Source organism: Ixodes scapularis, unplaced genomic scaffold, assembly GCF_016920785.2.
Source record: "Ixodes scapularis isolate PalLabHiFi unplaced genomic scaffold, ASM1692078v2 PGA_scaffold3__209_contigs__length_174095766, whole genome shotgun sequence".
NCBI classification, from domain to species: Eukaryota; Metazoa; Arthropoda; class Arachnida; order Ixodida; family Ixodidae; genus Ixodes; species Ixodes scapularis.
This window is the reverse complement of record NW_024609868.1, coordinates 129,488,618-129,512,220: the sequence shown is the minus strand read 5'-3', so window position 1 is coordinate 129,512,220 and position 23,603 is coordinate 129,488,618. Positions and strand designations below refer to the sequence as shown.

The window sequence follows — 23,603 nt, the reverse complement described above, 5'->3', positions numbered from 1 at the left end:
ATAACGTATCACGTGACACGTGATTTATTTATCATGGCTGCCGTGTCGTGAACTTGGCGAACGTCACCGAGGCAACCGAGGACCGAGGTGCCTCCCCTTTACAGTGCCTCTGTCGTGTAGACTCCCCAAAGGTTGACAGCGGGGTTGGAAAGGTGCCGCCGGCGAAGAGCGCGTCTCTTCAGCCAGCACAATGTCAGTGTACAGCGTGTACATCGTGAGCAAGTCGGGCGGCCTCATCTTCCACTGCGACTTCCCGAGCCTGCCCCGCGTCGAGGTGGAGAAGACCTTCAGCTACCCGCTGGACATCACCCTGTCTTACCAGAACGTGCTCAAGCGCGTCGTGGTCAGTTTCGGACAGCGGGACGGCATCTGCGTGGGCCACGCCGTGATGGCCGTCAACGGCGTGCCGGTCAACGGACGCCAGCTCGAAGACGGCCGAGACGTGCAAGACGTGCTCTCCTGCGAAGCCAACTACCCGCTGAGCGTGCGCTTCGGGCGGCCGCGGCTCACCACCAACGAGCGCATCGTGCTGGCGAGCACCTTCCACTCGTTCTACGCCATCGCGTCGCAGCTGTCGCCGGAGCCCAAGTCGTCGGGCATCGAGCTGCTCGAGGCTGACGCGTTCCGGCTCCATTGCTACCAGACGGTGACCGGCGTCAAGTTCATCGTGCTGGCGGACGCGCGCCACGCGCCGCTCGAGCCCCTGCTGCGCCGGCTGTTCGAGCTGTACGCCGACTACGCGCTCAAGAACCCCTTCTACTCGCTCGAGATGCCCATCCGCTGCGAGCTGTTCGACGCCAACCTCCAGGCAGCCGTCGAGCAGATGGCCGGCCTCAGCAACGTCTGAGCCTGCCACAGTTCGGTCCAAATCCACACCGGTGCATTCCGTGTGCTAGCGCTGACTGAACATTCAGTTGTCCTAAAACTCCACCAGTGGATCCCTATTGACTGGAGCTTTGTTGCGGATGAGTTGTGTTGGATACGCTTGACACTAAACTACAACCCTTCATCGTCGCAAATTTACAGCAAAAAGTTTACTGTCCGCAATATTGCTTTCTTCTTGGGTGGGGGGGGGGGGGGGGGGGGAAGGTAAGGTAAGGGAAGGGAAGGGAAGGGGAGGGAGGGGCTAGATCCAGTTTTTACTGTGGTCGCCCAATATGAAGGGTTAAGCTGCCGCAGTACAATCTACGGTATTATGAAACTTTTTTTATCTTATGTTCTAATTACAGTATGCGAAAATGGCCTCTTTGCACAAAACACAATGCACAGTTACTGCTGCAATGGTAGTGGTACTGTGCACCTGTGCGTAAATCACACTATACTCGGCACTTCAAGTAAAAAAAAAAAAAGGAGGCAATTTGCGAGTTAAAGACATGACGAAATATCGGGCACCGGAAAAAATCGGCCATCTGTGTCCAAGCCCTTATTTCAAACTCTCTTCATTCAAGTTCCACCCGTCAAAAAGTAGGGCTAAAGAGCTTAAGCATGCACGTCTTGCCACAGTGCCATCTCTTTCAGTCTCTGCCTTGGTCATCCGTGGCAACAAAGCGTCTGCCATATAAGCATGCAAACGCAGCGTCTGAAGCCATTAACAATCTACGCCGTTTTCCAAATACCGTCCGCCAAAGTTAATGCGGCAATGCTGGCCAAAGCCAGATGCGCCGGCGCGCCCGCCGCCTGCCGAACCCGTGGTAGTTTCAACGAGGCTCGGTGCAAGCTTGGGCCCAAGATTGTAATCCATTTCCCCACCCCCAAGTGGACCAAAGCGAGGGGTGACTGTGCATCGCACAAATGCACTCTACTTGGTCAACCCCGAAAAGAATGCCGAAAAAAATGTGTGCACAGCTTTGATCAACGCTCGGAGAGCATGAGCAGACCGGAGCCAATATCTTAGACTGGACGCTTTTTTGTAATGTTAAGATCACCGCGTGGAAACCAATGCTCTAACACGGCGCTTCCCAAGGTTTTCCATCTCGGAAGCCTCCATTTGCTTCAAATGGTGGCCAAAAAATCCCTCCCAGTGTCGGTATCAGTCTGATAAAGCAGTGCAGAAACTTGGAGGCCTTGTAAACAATAAAGCACATACTACACTTTGTTTCAGTGCAAGTCCAGACGCAGCCGATGCTACAAGCGCGAGCATGTGGCCCTGAACAATGCTTGCACTGCACGAGCATGCTTGGCAGGTAGGCTGAAAGCCCGGGGTCCGCGCGTGTAGCATTGCCTGCATCTGGACCTAAAGCTGAAACGAAGTATAGTGGTTTGGCTCATCGCTACGCATCAGTGGGTGGCTGACAGTGGTAGATTTGGAGGGCGGGACATGCGGCCCCCAAGCGTCGAGCGACTGCGAACACCCCCGTTTCTATGTTCAAGCGTTGTATGCGTCCAAAATAATGGTCTCCTGTTGTCGATTCATTTATGCTCGAAACATAGCTATGCTCTTATAACCTGCTGACATACCGTTCTATTTTTTTCTCTTTGGCACTGGGTTTTGTCTTATTTCTTGCATCTCGGCTCTTGCTTGTGTTACTCACCTGCACAACAATCCCACTAGCACTATGCTACAAGTGCGAGCTCTTTAGAATGCACCTCGGCTGCACAAACTCCTGCTTTAACAGGAGCAACTTCCAAAGATAAAGTTATAAGCTCGGGTTTCTAGCAATCAAGAAAAAAACATCAAAACGCAAGAATTGTCCTATAATGCTCCTATAAAAATTGTCGGGCAAGCAAAAACTGTCTTGCACAGCTTTTTGTTTTTGGAGACACTGATTATTTCCCGAGGAAATTAATTAACACAGAGGCGAACGTGCGCTTGCACGCTTGTTCTATTGAAAAATGGAAGCAAGTTCGTGGTGCAATGTCATTTTAGATCTGGATGAGCATTGTACCTGTGCTGTCGTGCATCACTACTGCACGGTGCACGTTAAAGACCCCAAGCTAACTGTCTGTACTGCACTAGCTAAATTTCACATCAACCGCTGGGAGACAAGTCACCTGGTGAGGCAGACTAAGTTCTAGGCTCTATAAACATACACCCCAATTTCTTTAGGTCTCATTATCACATCAGGGATGGGCACAAGGTAGTAGCTGCACAAAGGAATTGAAGCTAAAGATGTTACCACTAAAACTGACAGCTTACAAAAATCACCACGAGGTCCCTTCTAAAAAGAGTTACAGATCAGCAAATTGATAGTTGAGGCAAATCCGTAGAAACCACATGGGTGATTATGAATGCGACAGCTTTTGTTGCGGCACACCGCCAAATTTCGAGGAGAAACCGATTTGGTGCATAGCTTGTGACAAATTTTTTCGCTAAATTTAGTGGAAAAATGAAAGCCATTTACAACTCCCTGCAACGCCGAATCAGAGCACAGCTCTTGGGGAGGAGAAGGGAAGGTTACTGAGGGGAGGGTATACCCCTCCTCCTCATGCTGCTGCTCCTCCCTCCCAGCAGCGTCGCCGTCAGCGTAACCGTGAGGTCACGTGACCGTCGTGACCTCAAAGGGGTCACGTGACCCCTTGACCCCCCCCCCCCCCCCCCCACCCACCCACCCCCGAGGGGCGTCACGTGACCCCACGCGGACGTTTTGGCACGGTACCGAAATGTCGCCGCGGTTACGGCAACAGCGACGCCGCTCAGGCCGGAAACGGGCACCTAAGAGCTGCGCTCTAAAACTCGCCTCTAAATTTGCCGTCATCCTTGACACCACCCTGCAGGTCATTGTTGAAGGACATAGTTCTGGATGACGATGTCAAGGATGACATCTAGAACGACCTCTAAGACGACGTCAAAGACAACCTCTAGGATGATCTCTAGGGTGATCTCAAGGACAACCTCTAGGATTACCTGTAGGACGACCTCCAGGACAATGCTAAGGTCGTCGGGTCCTGCGAAGAGGGTGCGAATGTGAAGGAGTGCATATTGCCACTTTACATGTGCATTGCACAATGTGGTTTAAGCACAGTAAGCTGAAATGGTCTACTGTGCATACCTAGTATGCATTAAGAGGTCAGGATTTACATAGCTGAAAATCTTGAGTAGTACCTTAATAATGCTGTTGCATTAAAATCTCAAATACGCAGCTGAGAGACTTGGCTACTTTGCAACATGAAAAGTACTGCTGTCTTTTCTATGTCCCAGAAGACAATCCCCCCCAGCTCTGCATTGGCCCTCAACATTTCGGGGGGCGGGGGGGGGGGGGGGGGGCTATCTGGCCCTTACGCCCAAAATAAGTTTGAAAAGCCTGCTATAATGAGACAAAATGTATGTACTTACCCAGTTCATCCTTGAAATGTCTATACAGCGGGGTTTGTATTAAGGAAACATGACATGTAAAACCAAATGGTGTATAATAACCGGACAAAGTCAGGCCATTCATATAGACTACTTTATTGGAATTAGTGTGGACATTTTTTATAATTATTTGACACGCTTTCTTGCACAACTCGATGGTGCCAAACAATAACGTGGCAACGACACTTTGGGCATAATTAGTGCCATTAAATCTGTGGCCAACACTGAACGTGCTACGCAGCTGCTCCGTCAAGAACGCCTTGTTAACGCCGTGAAATTCCATAATTCGCACTGTGCATAGAGCAAGTTTCCTCGCACAACATTCAGCCAACCAATCGCAATCGTGCCTCTTAACTTTGCGCATAAGTTAAGCTTCCCAAAGTGCACCCGTTTACACGGAAGAACCCAGACACATCCTGTGGCCTCTCAAGTCCCCCTCATTAGTGAAAGCCTTTAGGCAAACTATCTTTTCTTCACTTGGAGCTCATCCCCGAAAGAAAAACAAAAGGCCGGGAGCTACACGGGATCACAACGGTGTCAAGAGAACGTCTGGTCGCACACCTGGAATAAACGGACTTGTCCAGTGCACGGGTGAGGTGCACGGGCGGCCATTCCTTTCTCGAGAGGACCTCTTCCGGCGAGCCACCCAGCCTCACGAGTGGTTTTGCAGCGCCATTCCTTCTGGTTTCGCATGGTGGTGGTGCATCGAGGAGGCGGCTTTCTTCTCCGGCACGCACAGGCGCCTGACGTTTGCCCCTTGCTCGTCCGGTCGACCGAACTGCACCGTCCGGCCGAGAAGGCCACAGGACTTGGAGTGGTCTACCTGGGCCCGGGCTTCTGTTCTCGGAACGGTAGCAGGCTGCCAAACACCACGTGCTGCACCACGGGGAACTTGCCCAGCACCTGCGTCGAAAGAGGCCGCTGTCTGCACTGCGGAGTCGCTAGAAAGTCGTGCGCAGAGTGTAGGCCCTCTTCTTCCCACTGACCAACGCCACGAGCCCCTCCCCTGGCTACGCCAGTGATGCTTGCCAGCAATCTGCAAATTTCTAGAATCCTTGCAGCACACTGACCAAGTTAATACTCTGATAGCGAATTCGCATAGTTTTTTCTGCCCACTCTTGAGCGCTCTTGCCAGAGTGTGCAAGATCGGGAGGTGGAAAGAGAGTGCAGTGGCCTGATCAGCTGGTTCTTCCTGAGGGCGCCCCTCCCTCTCAGAGCACTCCCTAGCACTCCGTCTCTAGCCATCGAAGGGCGAAGCAGTGCAGGTGTCATGTGTCATGTGGTACTTGGGCGGGGATCACGTGGTTTTGTTGACGATGGCCTGCAGTTGTCCGTGGTGGTGTGCAGGGTCTGACATGACAACAATGGCTATCTGGTTCTACAAAGTGTTTGTGCATTTGACGGTGAGAAGATTAAAACGGATGGGACGACATTTGTTTGTGACAGTAACGGGAAAAAGTCGACGTGTGAAGTATTCCCAGTGCTTTCACGAGATCGTTCATCTCACGGCGGTGAATCGCTAAAGCTAACCGACAAAGAAACAGCTCGCAGGGCTCGCTGCCGTTTTACCAGATTTTGTGGTCGCTTCAAGAAATTTTCAAGTTTCGGAAAAGTGTGTTCAAAGGTTTGTGTTTTAAAATAAAGGGAGAGCCGAATATAATGCACTGTTATTTGTGTCACATGGTGATATCTGCTATATCCTGGTTGCACGATATTCCGCCGCGAGAAAAATGCTGTTTATTAACCATTGCATATTTGCCTGTACTGCCGTACACATGACCGTTATCGCAGCGCGTTCACTGTCAAAAACGCGATGAGTTGACAACTCTTTCCAAACATTGGCTTTCATTACGCTCTGCAAAAATCAATTCGTATAGTACTACTGTTTTCTTTTTTACATGCCGATGCATAGAACAATTGACGTCACAACCGTTATTTAATCACGCTGCGAGCGTAAATTTTGCTCAATTGTTCAGCATATGCTGTAAACTCTTTTTTATTTTTTAATGCATTACCCATGTCAAGAAGTTTTACATCCGTGACCGGTGTGAGGGTGTCAGAGCGCTCTGGACATGGCAGTTGTGATTGGCTGAAAAGGATCCCGAGTAGCTCTGGCTGCGAGGAGGGGTCGCTCTGCTGAATCAAGGTCAGGGGAGAGAGGCGACCACCTGAATTCACCATTAGAGTTGAGTGAAGCAGCCTCTTCGTACACCTGCAGCTCAACCGACCTGGCCCCATTCGCTATGATTACTGGTGTGACTATAGCTATAATCACTCGGTGTCTTGTGTGCCTCGAATGTGCATGCACAGCCAAAGCAGGGCAAAAGGCACGGAGGTGCCTGGGTCTTGGCATTCGAAAGACGTACCTTGCCGTTCTCATTCGTTTGGCGATTACACTCATTCAAACTTGAGCTTCTACTCGAGAGGGGCAGTCGCATACCCAGCATGGTGCAGCGCTGCATGCCCACTCAGGGGGGGGACGGCAGCAGGGACCACTCACCTCTGCCTTGTACATCTTGATGAGGCCTGCATTGACTTTAGCCCAGGACTGGACCCCGCTGATGTTCCACAGCTGGTTGGAGTGCTCGTGGAAGGGCCCGCTTTTCACCTGTGCATGGTGCGGCACATTGACGGGGTGTGCCGCCGGCTCGAGCCGCTCAAAGAAATTCTCCGACCGGGTCCTACTTCTGATCGGGCTATGGTCGTGTCGTGTCGGTACAGACCCCGCTAATCTGGATATTCCACTATACGGATGTTTTCGGGGACGAGTTGGGTAAATACGCGCATTTGTGTCTCGTTATTATAGCTCACATTATGAAAAATTTTGGGGGGGAACTGAGGTGTCTGTATTAACGAGACATTTCCGCCGTATTTAGGGAGAGAGCTCGTCCTGAAAAGGACGTTTTTTTCGGTCTGCATTCCATTGTTCCGTTTCACGCGCGGACGCCAATTGTCCCTTCTCTCCTCTTCTCCTGTGCGGACAGGAGGAGAGAAGAGAGCGAGGGGGAATGGAGAGAAGGAAACTGGGAACTGGTTTTCTTCCCGACAGAAGAAGATTCTGTACGTCAGCCTTTAAAGGGGCACTGAAGTCAATTCTGAAATTGTCCTTCTGTGGTGACAACCCAACCTAGACGCTCTAAGCATCCCAACAAACTCGAAACCACAACCGTGAAAAGCTTATTTCCTCGTTAAAAGCATGTTCAAAGACCGCGACACGCCCTTTTTGGGAAGAATTTTCTTCCAAATGATGTGGTTGACAAATGGCGCTTGTTGGCAAGTTGGAAGCGATGGCATCGCCCGCGGAGAAAAAGAGGAGTCTTATCCAAATGTGTACCTATCAGACTCTCTTCAAAACGAGTTATAATAAAATTATTCGGACTCTGCGCATACTGTAGGGCTTTCATTGGTCCACACAATGTAGTCTAAGAGAAAAAATGAGTCCACACGTTTTTCTATTGCCCCAAGATGAATAGGTGGTTTTGTAATACAGTGAAACCCGTCTAGAACGAACCCACGTACAACAAATTATTATTGATATCAACTCACTGAAAATTTACATAAAAATGCATGTATAAAGTATATTTTATAACGAACAACATATTGGCTATATCAAACTTTTTTCCCCCCGGAAGGCTTCCAAAAACGTGCAAACAATCGTCTTCTAGCCTCTTCTAGCGTCTTCTCGCATATTCCGAAATATTCGGGTTCATCGAGTCCGGATTAGACAAGCACTTTCTCGCCGCTGACATCGTCAAGGAAGATACCACTTCCAAAAACACGATGAAAAACACGACGCTCAACCACATGTCAATAACCGAATGGCAGCACGGTCGCCAGATGCACACTTTCGGATACTTTCGGCTTGGATTGGATTGGGGTCTGCGGCTTTTCCATTTGTTACTAAATCTAGTAGCTCTAACTGGATCTAGCCTAGTGTAGCGCCATCAGAATCCAATCCAATCAAAGGCTTAAACTGGATTTCTCGGCTGTTGTCTTTGCATCAAGTAGCACACTCTACATCCAAGTGAGCAGAGCCCGCGCCCCGCTCTAAGCAGAATTTAGTGCCTATTTTTCTGCCCCCAAGTCCTGAAGTCTTTGCTCAGGGCACACTCTATGGCGTATCCGGCTCATTTTCCCCGACTGGGCTCACTTTTTGACAGTATCCCTGACAATTCCAATTTTTCCCAGTAATTAAAATTTCCCTGACCATTCCCGGTTTTCCCGGTTGCTAGACACCCTGGTTAAGAGCACCTTGTGTCATGTTCAGTGATGTGATTGGCCTAAGCCGTTTTGGAGCAGCCAAAACAGTGTTTTGGAGCAGCAAAAGTAGCTTTGAAAGCAGATATTCTAATAAAAATAAAAATATTTGTTTTAAATGCTGGACACGCAAAGCGAATCTTGCTCGCCGAAATAAACCAATTATGGTCAAGTTCGGCCACCTGGGAGTCTTTCAAGATGTAACTGAAATGCCAATGACATGACACATTTCTTTTTGCTTTTCGAAACATTCTGCAAGGCTGGAGCAAGCTTTGCTTTAGCTTAGGGTAGTAATGAATGTCCAATTTCAATGTCTCCAAAGAGACATTGCGACATCCCACAAGTGTACAGTGCTATAGGCGTTGCCAAGAAATTCCGAAAAACCGCTTGCCACCGTTTTACTGATTGCCGACATGCCAGATTTTCGTCAAAAGTAATTAAATGTAAAACAATGAATTGCAAGCGTCCCGGCTGCAGCCTCTATCGTGAAATTATGCTCGCATCGTTGGTTTGCATGTACGTGAGGGCAACTACGGCAGACTTGCAGGTGCAAGTGCTTCGTCGCGCGAGCGAAATGGCTGTTCGATCGAAACCGAAACCATGCCTCTCCACTCCGTCGCCAACTGGTTGCCAAAAGTCTATGCAAAATGTAACTGCCCAGCATGCGACAAAAAAGAGTCCAGCGCCGCGTGCTTGCAAGGCCGGCAGGCGAGGTACGAGCTAAACACAGAAAAAAAGAACCTGAGCGCATTGATGCAAGACATCGCGAGCCAAGGTCGCTTTGTGCAACGATTGAACTCGAGACAAACAAGCGCGCTCTGCGGGTTCAGCGTGCAGACATTCCCTTCTTTGCTTTAGCTCACTTCAACTTTTCTTCTCGACACATTTTTCACGTACCGCGGTCCCTCTCGAAAGAAAGCCCCCCAAGAGAAACCTAGGTAATCAATACTTCGACACAGCAGTCTTTGAGTTAGAGAGGGATTTTTGTAGCAGTGTATGTTTTAAACAAGAACATGAATGTTGATGAACATGCGGCGGTCCTTATGTTTCAGTTTAGGAAGCTCTATATCTGCAACATCGTGTGGCCGTTGATTTCAGGAGCGAGAGCTTCAGCTCAAAAAGTAACTCCCGCCGCGCCGAAACATAGTTTCGTTTCAGAACGTCACGTCATGGCTGGTACCCAGCACGCTAGCGTCGCAGCGCGCACACATGCCGGCATCTATCAATAAAAAAAAAAATAATAAAAAAAAAGAAACGCGAGATGAGACTTACGCTTACGAGACGACGAGACATGAAAGGAGAGACGGCATGGCGGAAAAAACCATGCAAAAAACCATGGACGATTGATGCAGGGTATTTTGTGTCGGGCGGCCGTTTGCGCCGCCTAGCTCATGCATGCTCAGTTACGGTACTTAGTTTAGTTTTGGTCTTGAAAGGCGACCGAAATTCGTCCTTTGGCGCAGGCTTGGCGCAGATTACCCATATTTTGGCAAAATGTAGCAGGATGTAGCAGGGTTAGCCCCTTGGCGTAGTTTGGCGCAATTGCCGCAGCCATCAGGTCACTGCATGTTACGCTTGCCGGTGATCATGTCCGCTTGCACTCGCATCAGCGTTGACTGCAGTTTCTAAGACCTTTGTGGAATGCAAAAAACTTTTCAAAGTACATTAGCCATCAGGTCGCACGTGACGTTTGCTTGGTTGTACTCAACATTACAGAATAAGGCACCGTTGCATTTCATGGTTTATTTCACATGTTTCATATAGTCAAAGAAGCCAAATGTCATGTCATAAAATTTACAGTTGATTGGCAAATGCGTGTATCTCGCACAACTTTACCAGAACCTTTGTTCTTTCGCACTGGTCAAGGAACATCAAGGATGCAATGTTTGCATTCACAACCTTTTATTTAACGTCCCGATCGTTTCGTCGTTAACCGGCTCGTTATACACGAAACAAAAAGAAAATCTAAACTAGAAAACAAACTCACGAAAACCGGTTAAAAACAGGGCACAAGCCAGATGCAAAGCGAGATTGCGACCACTGCAACCTTATCCAGCTCGCCTTCGTTGTAGATTCAAAAATTTGCGCGAGGCGTGAGCCGGAATGACATGCGAGCTCACAACGCTCAGAACATCGCTGCCGGGCATGTCACATCCGAATGAATCAACTGTCGAGCCAGTCCCACAAACGCATTGATTAAGACATTTCCGCTGTCAACTAGGACCGAGACTTTTAGGCACACAATACAGGAAACCGCCGAAACGTCAACACAACACCGACAATACCATCAGAGACTAAACAGAATGAAAGCACTAAACGGCTACCACTGCGATGGTTGCATTCTAGGAGAACGTGGAAATTTGGACATTTTCCAAAAGTGACGTCACATACGTCAAAATATTTCATATATTTTGACGGTAGAGGTTGGAATAGTCACTGCGAAATAGAAGCAGGAACCAAGAAAATGGGGAAAAGGAGGGGGAGGGGACACATAAGTGGTCATGTGGTCCCTGTTGTCCCGTGACTGCACCCTGACGACTTGTAAAAAAAGGCATCCCCTGTCTCGGCGGCCGCCAGTCGCAACTATTTTAGTCTGAAAAATCTAACTTTTGGACTGCAAACTGTGCAAAAATTTGGTTGTTAATATGTACTATTTCAATTGTGTGAGTTACGGTTCCTCGTCAATGTCCAAAATAACGAACAAATCCAAATTTTCGACGGCCAAAAAATTGTTTGGGGACTATTATTCTTGCTTAGATTTGCTGCTTGTCCCTACATGCTTGTTGTGCAACATAGGACTGGACTCAGAATACTGGGAAGTTGAACATCGCTTACTGATGAAAAAAATACTGCAACTAAAGCAATTTCATTTTTGTAATGTTAATAAAGTCACCTACTACTCACTGCAACCCAAGTAACAAAGGCAATTCCTGTTATTCACCGGTGAAGAAGTAAAATGATTCTGTTTTCACACAGGGATGCACCGGAGCACCAGAAAAGTTAACTAATTACTCTCTGCTTCAATTTAAAACCATAAGTCTCATGCACACTAGTGCCAGCTGAACCTCTAGTGTACATTACACTAACCCTATGTACAAGACAGAGGTGCCGCACCATCTAGATTTTGACGAATGCCTACAGCGATGTCTCCATTAATGTCCACTTTTTGGGCAGTGCGCAAACGCAGTACAACCCGTGTGCAGCGCACACTCCATTACCGCCTCTTCTGAAGAGTATGCAGGACGTCTCCGACTCACCTTGCTGATGAACTCTATGCAGCCCATGAACATGTAGTCCCTAGACAGGGCCTCTGCGTAGCCCTCGGCCGTGAATGACTTGGGCTCGATGGTCGGGTGGTCTGCAAGTGAAGATATTGTCGGGCAGAAAAAACAAGTCGGTCAGACGCGCGGTCTCCTCACACCTGCGTAGGTTCTTTTTGGGGAAGTTCCCATCACTGAGATCACGGTACTATTGATTGACTGGAGTTGCATGGTGCGAACATGGTACTAGATTGCGTCAAGGTGCATCCAAGTTGCATTTTTTCTCCCCCCCCCTTTTCCAATGAAGAAAAAGAAAACATTTAATTTGTCTAAAAACTTTATGCTCTAAGAACTTAATTGGAAACTACCGTACACACTTACGTAAGTACCTCTTAAAAGAGGTTGGCAGGAAACAGTTTGGGTGTAGGCCACGCTTACGTTCGGAGCTCACAGTGTGCGCGGCTGCAACATTCCCATTGCGACACACTCCACTGGCTACTCGAGTAATAGCCGCACTATTTATGAACAACACCCTTGTGTCTGCTTTCCCGCAGAGCACATATACAGCCAATCATTGCGTTGCGCAAAAATAACATAGCGAATAACCAGATTGGGAACACAATGCTCCATACAAATGCAATCTCCACAAATGGTATCTTCGCGCGAAGACGATATCTCTATCCTGTAAACCGCTGCAATCATGCTGCCGATTGCGGTGATTGGCTAGCCGCAAACTCTGCAGAAAAGCGAACCCTCAGGTTTTCTTCAAAAACAGTGTGGCTATTACTCGAGTAAATACGGTATACACGCTTCCGGTGGCAGTCCCGAATGAAGCGATGTACAGAGCGCGTCCCTGGGAGTGTACGTCAGTGTTGCCCGCCTGCACTGGGCTGGAGGTTTTCTTGTCAGATGGGCTGTGGCAGCCTGCTTAGGCACATTTCCAGACTTATTTCTTTGTTTGTATTCCATGGCGAATAGAATTTCTCGAGGCTTTTAAGAAAGTATTGTACCAATTTTGGAAACAAAAACAAACGAAAGCTATTTTTGGTGAGTCCGTGTACAACAGAACACATGGAACTGGAACATCTTTTTTTTATTTTATGTTGATTTTTTTACGATGCCATACACTCAACCATGTCAGTCTACAAAGGTCTTAAAGGGGCGGTGCAATGATTTTAACACTGAACGAATGTGCAGCTTGTATTTTTTATATTGTTTACTTCGGCATAAGTAAGAGAAAAAGTGCCACCATACCCCAAAATACCTATATTTCGCTGCGTAATCGCAAAATAAGAAACCCTTTTTTTCCCAACCTGCGGCCACATGGTGGCCGCAAATGGAACTTGTGGTGCGACGTCATTCGGAGTGGTTTTTGTAAGTTATAGTGTTAGGCAATTGTAAGCTTGATTTAAGGTTAAGTTTAAAAAATCTTGTTTTTTAGGCATGCAGAAACACTTCAAAAGCCTAATATTGCCGCTAAAAGGGTATGAATTATTCGTGGCGCCATCTACCGCAAGTCAACAAAACCTGCCGTCGCCGTCATCCGTCGACGCCCGACGGATGACGGCGGCTACACGAGCAACCCGGACGTTTTGTCTTTCCCTCGCTCGACGGAGTGCGTTGGTCGTGGTCTGTAGCATCGTGGTATCGTTATTGTTCCTGGTGTCTCGACCTCAACTTTGACTTCGCCTTCCGCCGCGCCGCCATGTTGGTCGGGAATCGACGGGAGAGCGGCGAGATTGGCGAGCCGACGAGCGCTGGGGAAACGGAAGCCAGAAGAACCCAACCGGAAACCAACGCCACTCCGAATGACGTCACAGGCGAAGCTGGTGCCGCTTCAATGTTGAGTTGAGGGGTGCCGGAGATACCAATTTCTTTTATTTTTTTTAATGAAAACTAGGGCAAGCAGGAAGGAATAGTTTTCGGTCCTTTGTTATATATGTGGCCGGGATCAATTCCCGCAATTAATTAGCCAAAGTCCGCAAATTCTGCACCGCCCCTTTAACTGTTGAACATATTTGACCACACAGGGTAGCCGAAATGTGTGGGTATTCCCCGCTCACAACGTCAAATTCAACGAGCCTCATCAATCGAACAACATATTGTATGTGGCCTATGGTGCCGCGTTATCCGAACAGGATTTGTTTGAGAGAGGTCTCGAATAACACAGCATATCCAATGTACAGTGTTGATGATAGCCACTTCATGACGATCGGACGGAATCAGGCTTGTCTTTGGGCAAGCTTTGGAGAGAGCTGCTTCTTTGCACAGCACCAAGGAAAATGACGAACGTGTCTATTTCGTTCCCATTACGGACCCAACCCTATCAGCTATTTTTCGTGAAGACTGGGAAAATAGCCGGGAAGGCTTTTCGGAGATTATCCCAACGAAAATAATCCTCCAAGAAGGTCGAACGGCGCACGTCGCAGGCTGTTTGATATTCACTCCTTCGTCCGTTTTCTGTGAAGGCCAAGCAGGCTACGAGCCCTGGTATTCCCTGGATCTCACAGTGAAAGATAACATAAAAACTTGAAAAGGTAAGCATCCCGAACTGGCAAATAATATAAAACCATTCAACAAAAGCCGACGAACTCCGAATGCACAATGCAAGTGGGGAGTCGTGCTGACAGGGTTTCCACGGCTCGGGTGGGTGGCAGAATACTTTGGCCGATGAAGGTCGCTCGAGTTGCAAAACAGCAGCGGCCAGAGAGCTCTTTTTGCGAAGGACTATAGTGACACTGGCCCTGACCTAAAATAGGTAGCTACAAACACGACATATGTAGTTTTTCACAATGAAAATCAAAGTTTTAAGGGGGGACACGACCTGGGAATGTCAACTTTTGAACCGTTCACTCAATCGGTGCGATATTTGCAGGTGGTGTTTGTAGCCATATAGAAGGAGGGCATGCAAAGTTTAAACCCTGTGAACCAATTTTATACCCTCAGAACAAAGTAAAGCACAGTGAAATACCTGTTGCCACTTACTATGAAAAATATTTCAGAAAACGTGCATTTTCCAGGTAAAAAAAGATTTATGAAAAACAAATTTTGTTTTTTAACATTTACAGTATAGACCACTTCCAACGTAACCACTTATAGTGCAGGACCGGGTATAACGCGGCTTTTTTAAACTACCGGTTCGCCTCCCATAGAACTCCATGTATTTACATACCGCTTAAAATGCAGGCGCGCAAAGGGAAATACCGGTTATAGTGCGGTTTTTGGAACAGCGCGCCGACTGAGCGGCACAGCGGGCACGCTTCCCTGTGCGACACTAGATAACGACGCGAGCCGCAATGGCTCAAGCGGCACTTGCGAAGCAAGGAGGTTGCTCAAAGGCTCGAAGAAGTGGGGAGAAGCGAAGAGAGAGGCTCCAGTTGCCTTAGCGACGAAGGGACGCACGCACGTGTCGTTCACGTGCGTGCGTCCCTCCGCTGCGTTGAAAACAAACAACCGCAACGACAGACCCGACAGACAAATCGCAGGTCGAGGAGAAGTGTTCATGCTCGTTGCATGCCGGTCGTGGGCCGACTGCTTCATCCGCGAACATGGAGTCGGTTATGATCGTCGACGTAGATGGCGTTAAAGTGAGCTACGGCGTGGTGGAAGCTTATCGGTCCGCATAAAAGCGCTATCCTTGACTGTGAATTTTCGCTGTGTGTCGCTATGATAACCCAGCACGTACTGGAAGGGAAGATCTACCTACTCGTGCGGCGACGTCGTGGCGGCACTCTCAAGACGGCAGAAACGCCCGTGTCGTCGTGTTTGTTTACTTCAACTACAGTGGTGCTTTTTAAGCATTTGTGTTTTCGAACATCGCCCGGATTTCTTATTTGGAGCATTTCATGCCTGTGCTCAAGTTGAGGGTATTACTGGCGCGTACCGTATAAAGGATGCGAATTTTCACGCGTTTTCATCGCCGGAGAAAAGTGATTAGGGTTAGCAATCCTGAACGCTCGCAACGTCCGTCCGCAACCCGCGATGCAATTAAAAGGCTGCGCCAGGCAAAAGTCACTCATTTCTTTCAAAATGTGTGACACACTTGAGAGAGAAGTGTACTAGTCTGATGAAATAAAGATGACTTTTCTCAAACTAAGCTTTATTTTTCATCTAACATAAAATAAATTCTTTTACAAAGGTAAGTTGTCTGATGGCATGTATTTTGGCCTGAAAAATTGATGTTTTGGTTATAGCGCGGTACCACTTATAGTGCGGATTTTCGCGACTCCCACGACATACGTTATATGTGTGGTGTATTTACAAGAAAAACGGGTTACAGAAATCAGCCCGGTTAGAACACGGCTGCATGCTGTCGCTCGGGTAGGCAGTCAGTCAGTTCACGCGATAGTCTCGCGCGCACGCTGCACGTCAAGGCACGAGCACTGCCACAGATAAAAGATTTCCCCCGGTGTAATTGAAGAAACCAAAGGAAAACACACATTGCACACAATGCCGAAAACGGTATGCGTCGTATCTGTCTGGAGGACGACGATGTCTTGTGGGGTAGCGCTGTTGCACAGCGGGATTGTCGGTTGCCCTCTGTGGGGTGGTTGCAAACTCACTGACCACAGGCTCGTCGACGCAGTTCTCTGGATCCCTCAGGTCGGGCAGGAATCCGTCTGATGTGACTTGCATCGAGTTTTCACGATGATGAAGCATCTGGTCTTGGTGACGGCGCCAGATATATATGCCCCGAGCAGTCGTGACTCGAACCTGGAACGACACTGGGCCAGATTGCTTGAGAATTGTGCCGGGAACCCACTTCTGGGAGCCTCTATAGTTCCTCACGAGAACATTGTCGTTCACACTAAAAATCCTTGTTCGTGCCTTTCGCTGCGAGGTCTGGACGAACTGTTGATGCCCTACTCTTCCCCCAACGGAAGGCTTAATGACATCGAGTCTTGTGCGAAGTCTTCTGCCTAAGAACAAACTGGCAGGTGTTTCTTTTGTCGTCGTGTGAGGGGTATTGCGGTACGTCAGAAGAAACGTTTGTACCGTCAACTCCAGGGAGTCTTGCGGTCGTCCTTTTCGGAGAGCAGACTTCAATGTCTGGACAAACCTCTCCGCGAGGCCATTAGTACTCGGGTGATAGGCCGCGCTCAAGATGTGACGACCTCCTAGATTCTTAATAAAAGCCTTGAATTCTGTTGAGACGAACTGAGGACCGTTGTCCGTAACAATGGCCTCAGGTACACCAAAACGACAAAACAAGTCCTGAAGACGTTGGATCGTGTGCTGTGATGTCGTCTTCTCCATCACATAGGCCTCGGGCCACTTTGAGTGTGCATCTACGGCGACCAAGAACATCTTCCCCTTGACTGGACCCGCGAAATCCAAATGCACCCTTTGCCAGGGCGATGCCGGCCATGCCCAAGGGTGGAGGGGCGCGGGGACTGGCTCGTTCCGCTGTTGATAGCATTCTTGACATGCTTTCACTTGCTCTTCCAGGTCATGGTCAATTGAAGGCCACCAGATGTAGCTCCTGGCTAATTCCTTGCTTCTGACAATACCTGGATGACCCAGATGTATCTCTTCAAGCAGGAGATTACGCAGTTTTGGTGGTACGACTACCCGCATGCCATACATCAGACACCCTTGATGCACAGTGAGCTCCACACGTCTGTCAAAAAAAGGCTTCATTTCCTTGTCAGTGATGGACGATGGCCAGCCCACGTGTGTCAAGTCGAGTACTTTGCTTAACAAAGGGTCGTGGCGTGTGGCACGAGCAATGTCACGGCTGGTGACAGGTAGCGTATCTAGACGCAGAGACTAGAAAGTTTCGTTTCCTTCGGTAGATTCATCTGCCACAATGTCAAGTGGCAATCTTGACAAGCAGTCTGCTTCAGTGTTGTCACTTGATTTCTTGAACTGGAGCGAGTAGCTGTACGTAGACAGCGTCACTGCCCAGCGCTGCATCCGTGCAGCAGCCATTGCTGGAATACCTGTTTTCGGGCCGAAAATGGTTTGCAAAGGCTTATGGTCTGTAATCAAGGTGAAGAAACGGCCGTAAATATACACGTGGAATTTTTTAACTCCAAAGATCAGGGCCAGTGCTTCTTTCTCAATCTGACTGTAGTTCTTTTCAGCCTCCGATAAGGTACGAGACGCGTAAGCCACAGGTTGAACTTTTCCGTCCGGAGAAACTTGAGAAAGAACGGCGCCTATGCCGTATTGCGATGCGTCACAGGCGAGCTGCAGGGGTCTTTTGGGATCATAATGAACTAAGATCGGTGGGGAAGTCATCGCAGCTTTGATTTTCTGAAAAGCGGACTGGCAAACTTCGTCCCACGTCCATTCTTCTCCTTGTCTCAGCATCTTGTACAAGGGGTGTGCCAGCGTAGAAAGTTGCGGAACGAACTTTGCGTAGTAGTTCACCATCCCAAGGAACGACTGCAGTTGCTGCTTGTTTTTCGGAGCAGGAGCATTCAGTAGTGCAGACACTTTCTCAGGGGATGCGCAAACACCTTCAACGTTGATGACGTGGCCGAGATAACGTAGTTCGTGCTGAAAAAACAAGCACTTGTCACGCCGCACTCGCACACCACGTTCTTGTAATCTCGACAAGACGGCTTCGAGATTGCTGAGGTGTTCTTGCTTTGACTTTCCGGTGATCAGGATGTCATCGAGATAGCAGCTGACACCCTTCAGGCCCTTCAGCATATTATCCATTATCCTCTGGAAGATGCCTGGTGCTGATGAGATGCCAAAAGCAAGACGGTTCATGGCGTACAGCCCTTTGTGCGTGTTCAGCGTTAGCAACTTTTTTGAGTTGTCCGCCATAACCACCTGTTGGTAAGCCCTGCTGAGGTCGATCTTTGAGAATTCTTGTCCGCCAACTAAGGCCGCCAACAGCTCATCAATACGTGGTATGGGGTACCTGTCCACCTCCAGGCAGGGATTGAGCGTAGCCTTGAAATCTCCGCAGAGGCGTATACTGCCATCCTTTTTTACTACAGGTACAAGGAGTGTCGCATACTCGCTGGTAGCCACGGGCGTGATGACTCCCAACTTTTCCATTTTTGCCAATTCTGTCTCGACTGCTGCTTGCAGTGCGAATGGAATGCTCCTAGCCTTCAGAAACTTCGGCTGTGAACCTTCACGAAGAAAAAGTTCGGCTTGTTCTCCAGAAATGGTGCCAAGCTCATCTTTGAACAGGTCGCTGTGGTTCTCCAACAAGGCGTCCAACTTTTGTTTGAGACTCTCCGACGTGTCGAGCCTGTTGACAGTGACCAGGTTCTTCCAGTCTAGCCAAATTTCTCGCAGCCATTCTCTGCCAAGCAATGCCGGTCCCTTGGTTTCCACGACGTACAGTGGAAGCTCCTTACTTTGGTCGTTGTGCTGCACAAAGACCAAGGCCCGACCCTTCGGCTTCACAAAGTCTCCCGTATACGTGCGAAGTGTCAGCGTTGTAGGTTGTAGCTGCTTTCTTGGGAACAGCTTCCGAAATTCAGCCAAGGAGACAACGGACACAGCTGCGCCTGTGTCAAGTTCCATTGTAAGCTTCACACCGTCAACATTTATGGGTACGGTGATCGGTTCCAAGCCCGCAGCCTTGACCGCTTGCAGAGATACCGCGTCGTGAACGGACGTCAGCGTTTTCACCTGCCTTTGTCGTTTCGATTTTGTCGGCTTCTTGTTACCCGAGCGGCAGGCGCGCTGAATGTGCCCTTTCCGGTTGCACTTGAAACATGTGTCACCGACGTGGGGGCACGCATCACTGCGATGGTTGGTCGAGCCACAACGGAAACAACTTGACTGCTCTGGTACTTGCTTGTCGATCCACGCTTTGTGGTCGACCCGAGCCTTGTGGACGTCAGGGACCGATGCACCGCTGGTGTGCGTTAACGCTGCACTTTTAGTTGCTATTTCCATAGCAAGAGCCCTCTCTACCGCTTTCTGGAAAGTCAGCTTTTTGTCTTCTGTGAAGAGGACGCGCTGTACATCTTCTCGGCGAAGGCCGCACACAAAACGGTCGCGTAGCGCCTCATCAAGAAAGCCTCCAAAATCGCAGCTCTGTGCTAGATCTCGAAGTACCGCTACAAATTCGGCGATGGACTCACTTTCTTCTTGCGAACGCTTGTAAAACTTCGCCCTTTCCGCTATGACGGATGGCTGCGGCGCAAGATGATCGCCCAGAAGCTTGAGTAACGCGGTAAACGACTTTTCGGACGGTGACTGCGGGGCCGTAAGCGACTTCAACAAAGCGTACGTCTTCGGACCGATGAGACTCAAGAAGGCATGGACCTTCTTACCTTCGGGAACCTCGTTTACCAGGAGGTATGACGCCAGTCTTTCTTCATAGGAGCGCCAGTCGCTCGTCGTATCGTCGAAAGACTCGATGTGCCAGATGCGACTCATGGTCTTCGCTGAGGGGTTGCCGCTTGATGGCCGCTCCAGGATTCCGAGGCTGGACAATCCTTGGCTCCAGTCAAGCCCCCAGCAGTCAGACGATGATCCAACCCGTGGACCCGAACATCCTCGTCGCCAATAAATGTGGTGTATTTACAAGAAAAACGGGTTACAGAAATCAGCCCGGTTAGAACACGGCTGCATGCTGTCGCTCGGGTAGGCAGTCAGTCAGTTCACGCGATAGTCTCGCGCGCACGCTGCACGTCAAGGCACGAGCACTGCCACAGATATAACAATATGCGATCTACACTGTACCAAGTTTTGCAAATTACAATTTTTCATAATAAAGGAACATACAAATGCAAAATCTAAATTCATAGCAACCAGCTTCATAAAATTTTGCCATATAAGCTGGCAAATATTAAGTCCTCAATAATTTCATACTGAAACAATAGTTTTATTAAGGTGAGATTTATGCCAAAAAATGGATTGGAGAAAATGCACTCTAAACAAATGAAACTTTCTGGGAATACAGTCGAACCTCGATATAACAAACTTCAATGTAACGAAATCCTCGATTTAACGAAGTATTTTATTTTTCATAATTTCTTGCCATAGACCCCATGTATTTTTAGTCTCTATATAACGAAGTCTATATTGCTGCTATTTCAATATAACGAAGCGCCATTGCCATAAAAGGCAATAAATAAATAGACTCTAAAAAATAACTTCGCAAAAAAATTGTGGTTAAAAAAAAAAATTATGCGCTAACGCGAGTGCTTGGTAGGTTACTTCACTGGGACAGGCCTTCCAACGTTCCTAGGCTGCCCGAGGATGCGGCGCCGGTAGCGCCGGCGATGCATGCGGCAAAGCGGATTCCGCGGGGCTGGCCAGAAAATGCCGAGCAAAAAGTTAACACGGCATAACAGCATCACTACTGACATTCACTGATCATCATAGTCCACTGTACCGCGGGTAGCGCGGGAGCCAACTTCAGCGGGGGAGCGACGTGATGGCGCGCGCGACCGCACGGGCAGTGTCATCTAGGAGAAGACCGAGAAGACCGATTATCGTCTTGCGACTGTGACGACCGTGATGTAAAGCTGTAGTGGCTGTAGTAAAGCAAAGGCGCAAGCACACTGTGGACGCAAGGGGGCAAGTAAACTGTGCGGTCAAGAGTGCTGTGTAGGTTGGAAACATTGGCACCGCCTAAACTAAACAGCTTTATTTTTCAACCGGGCGGTTCACTCACGTGCTTACTGCCATAAAGAAACGTAAAGTTCTTTCTTTGTATGAGAAAGCAAACGTTTTGGACGCCATCCTGAAGAAACTGCCGAGATCACGGGCACTCGGGAAGTGCTCGACGCAATGGACGTACTGAGGCGGTACACGGCGTCGCACGGGCAGCAAGATGCCGTGCAAGCGCTCGGGGCGCTCGAAGGCCGTATCCGTATGACGGGTATGACGCCGCTGCTGCTGTCGGATAAGGCGCAAGCAAAACTCGCGGACTACTTTGCCCCTGAATAAATGTCATTTTCGGTGAGTTTTCATACCCGTAAAATGTTTCGGATTTTTTTTTTTTTTTTTGCATGCTAAAGTTAAATTTCGATTTAGCGAAATTTCAATGTAACGAAGTAAATAGACTACTTCCATAAAGCCCTGCATGCAACACGGCGCGCGTTGCACTCTGGGAACTAGTTGGCCAGGGAGGAGGGCGGCATGGTTTCGGTTTCGATCGACACGTCGACAAGAGATTGTTTCCTGGTCCCGAGAGCGTCATTTGTGGTCTCTAAACTAACCTAAATGGTCATACCTCGAAGCTTTAGCACAATCCCGAGACGTATAGCTTGTCTTAACACATGCTTGTTGTATTTTTGTACTTGAGCCTTCCTGTTAGCGTTCCAATCGAGGTATGTGGACGAGCCAGTGCTGCGAGTCTCGACGCTGCGAAGCTCGGCTGCTCGGGGATCTTGCTTGTGTACGAATCAACAAGCTGTAGCAACCAATAAGTATGCATATATAGAGCTCGCGCCTTTACATTAGTGTTGTTTATCAGGAAGTTTGTTTGCTTCGTACGTCCATAGACGAAATATTACTTTTTGCCCCCACCCGCTTGCATTCCACTAATATTCAACATCGCGTATGCGCATAAAGTTATCCTGCAATCATATAGGCAAATTCGCGCATACAGACCGTTTTAAGAATGCAAAGTCGAGCACTTGTGTGAAGAATGTCGCACCGTTCGCCGAAAGTGCGTCAGACGGGCATGAACCCCTATGCGCACCGCATTGGGGTTCATGCCCGTCCGGCGCACGGTGCGACATTCTTCACACAAGTGCTCGAACGAATTCAAAGCGCATTCACGGTTGCTAATGGCCATAATATTTGTTATGTGTTTGCTTTCTTCCTGCCTGAGTATGCCGAGATAATTTCAGACACACCGTTCCCGGCACAGATCTCGGGCGTCAGTAAAAACTCGTCCAAAAAGGCTTAGCGAGGAGTAGGGGATGCTTTTTAGGGCCTCCGTCGTAGCTAGCCGATCTCAGCGTTTGCGAAAAGTTAATCTTTTATCAGCATAAAATTTGAGTGGGAGATATATGATGACACGAGAAAGACATCATAGTAACTTTTGTGCAGTGGTGAGGTCGAATTTATTTCGTTTCCTCAAAAGTTCATGCGTAAACGCTGGCCTCAACTTTGATACCCAGTGAGGATGCGGCTTACTTTTCGCCCAATGAAGTAACAAGAAGCGGACGTTTGGCAAACAAAATGCGTGTAAAGCTCCAGACGAACAAATTTTAGTTGTAGTTCACTGGTACTAGACGGGATTACTGACATTGAGCTCAAAGATACACTTGTGGGGTGAGGTGACTAAGCCACGACTTACTACGTTCGCATACGCACGCACAATATCCGGTGTTTCGGGAACCAAGGAAAGTGCCCCGGTCTTCGTTTTGCATCGCTCGAGAATGAGTGTAGTGTACATTCGTCAAAAGTCAGATAATCGAAAACGCAAGCAGCGCGTTCGGTCGCGGCGTGATAGCATGAGATGAAGCTGCTCAGTCGAAACCGAAACTGAGTGGCCAACTAGTTCCCAGAGTGCACTGCGTGATATTTCGCCGCGGTGGGGCGCGTCGGTTTTGGAAGAAGTCCATTGCGAATTTTACCGACTTCGTTACATCGAGGTTTAACTGTACTCTCGAGATGTCGGATGTAAATATGGCATTTTTCAAAATCAACATTATTTGTAGAATTTTTTTTTGGTAGCGTCCTTTTCTAAAGTGGTTCCTCGGATGAGTTTTTTTCACCGCATTACATCGATTCACCCTAAGCTGACACTGCAGTGAGAGCTACGTGCTTGCTGGACAACTCAACCTCCTCGCTTTTATCAGCTGACCCAGCTCTCTCTGCACATGGCTCTGGGGCAGGAGCGCGATCATGTGACA

The 23,603-nt window shown here is 48.6% G+C and overlaps 2 protein-coding genes across 5 annotated transcripts in view; one reads left to right on the top strand and one right to left on the bottom strand.

The window, feature by feature from the left end:
• The first annotated feature begins 27 nt into the window (after nucleotides 1-27).
• Nucleotides 28-1,047, top strand: LOC8027681 (trafficking protein particle complex subunit 4). The gene has a single exon (XM_002409181.5). It carries the CDS (start codon nucleotides 191-193, stop codon nucleotides 845-847), a length of 657 nt encoding a protein of 218 aa, XP_002409225.1. The 5' UTR covers nucleotides 28-190; the 3' UTR covers nucleotides 848-1,047.
• Nucleotides 1,048-4,371: 3,324 nt separating this feature from the next.
• LOC8053723 (serine/threonine-protein phosphatase 2A activator) overlaps nucleotides 4,372-23,603 on the bottom strand; it is a 58,365-nt gene continuing 39,133 nt past the window's right edge. For all 4 annotated transcript variants that reach the window (XM_040212413.2, XM_042292629.1, XM_040501656.2 and 1 more), the window contains exons 8-10: nucleotides 11,806-11,906; nucleotides 6,792-6,899; nucleotides 4,372-5,194 (exon numbers count right to left, since the gene is read on the bottom strand). In XM_040212413.2, coding sequence (XP_040068347.1) covers nucleotides 5,111-5,194; nucleotides 6,792-6,899; nucleotides 11,806-11,906 — 293 coding nt within the window. In that variant the 3' untranslated portion in view covers nucleotides 4,372-5,110. The remainder of the gene's footprint in view (nucleotides 5,195-6,791; nucleotides 6,900-11,805; nucleotides 11,907-23,603) is intronic.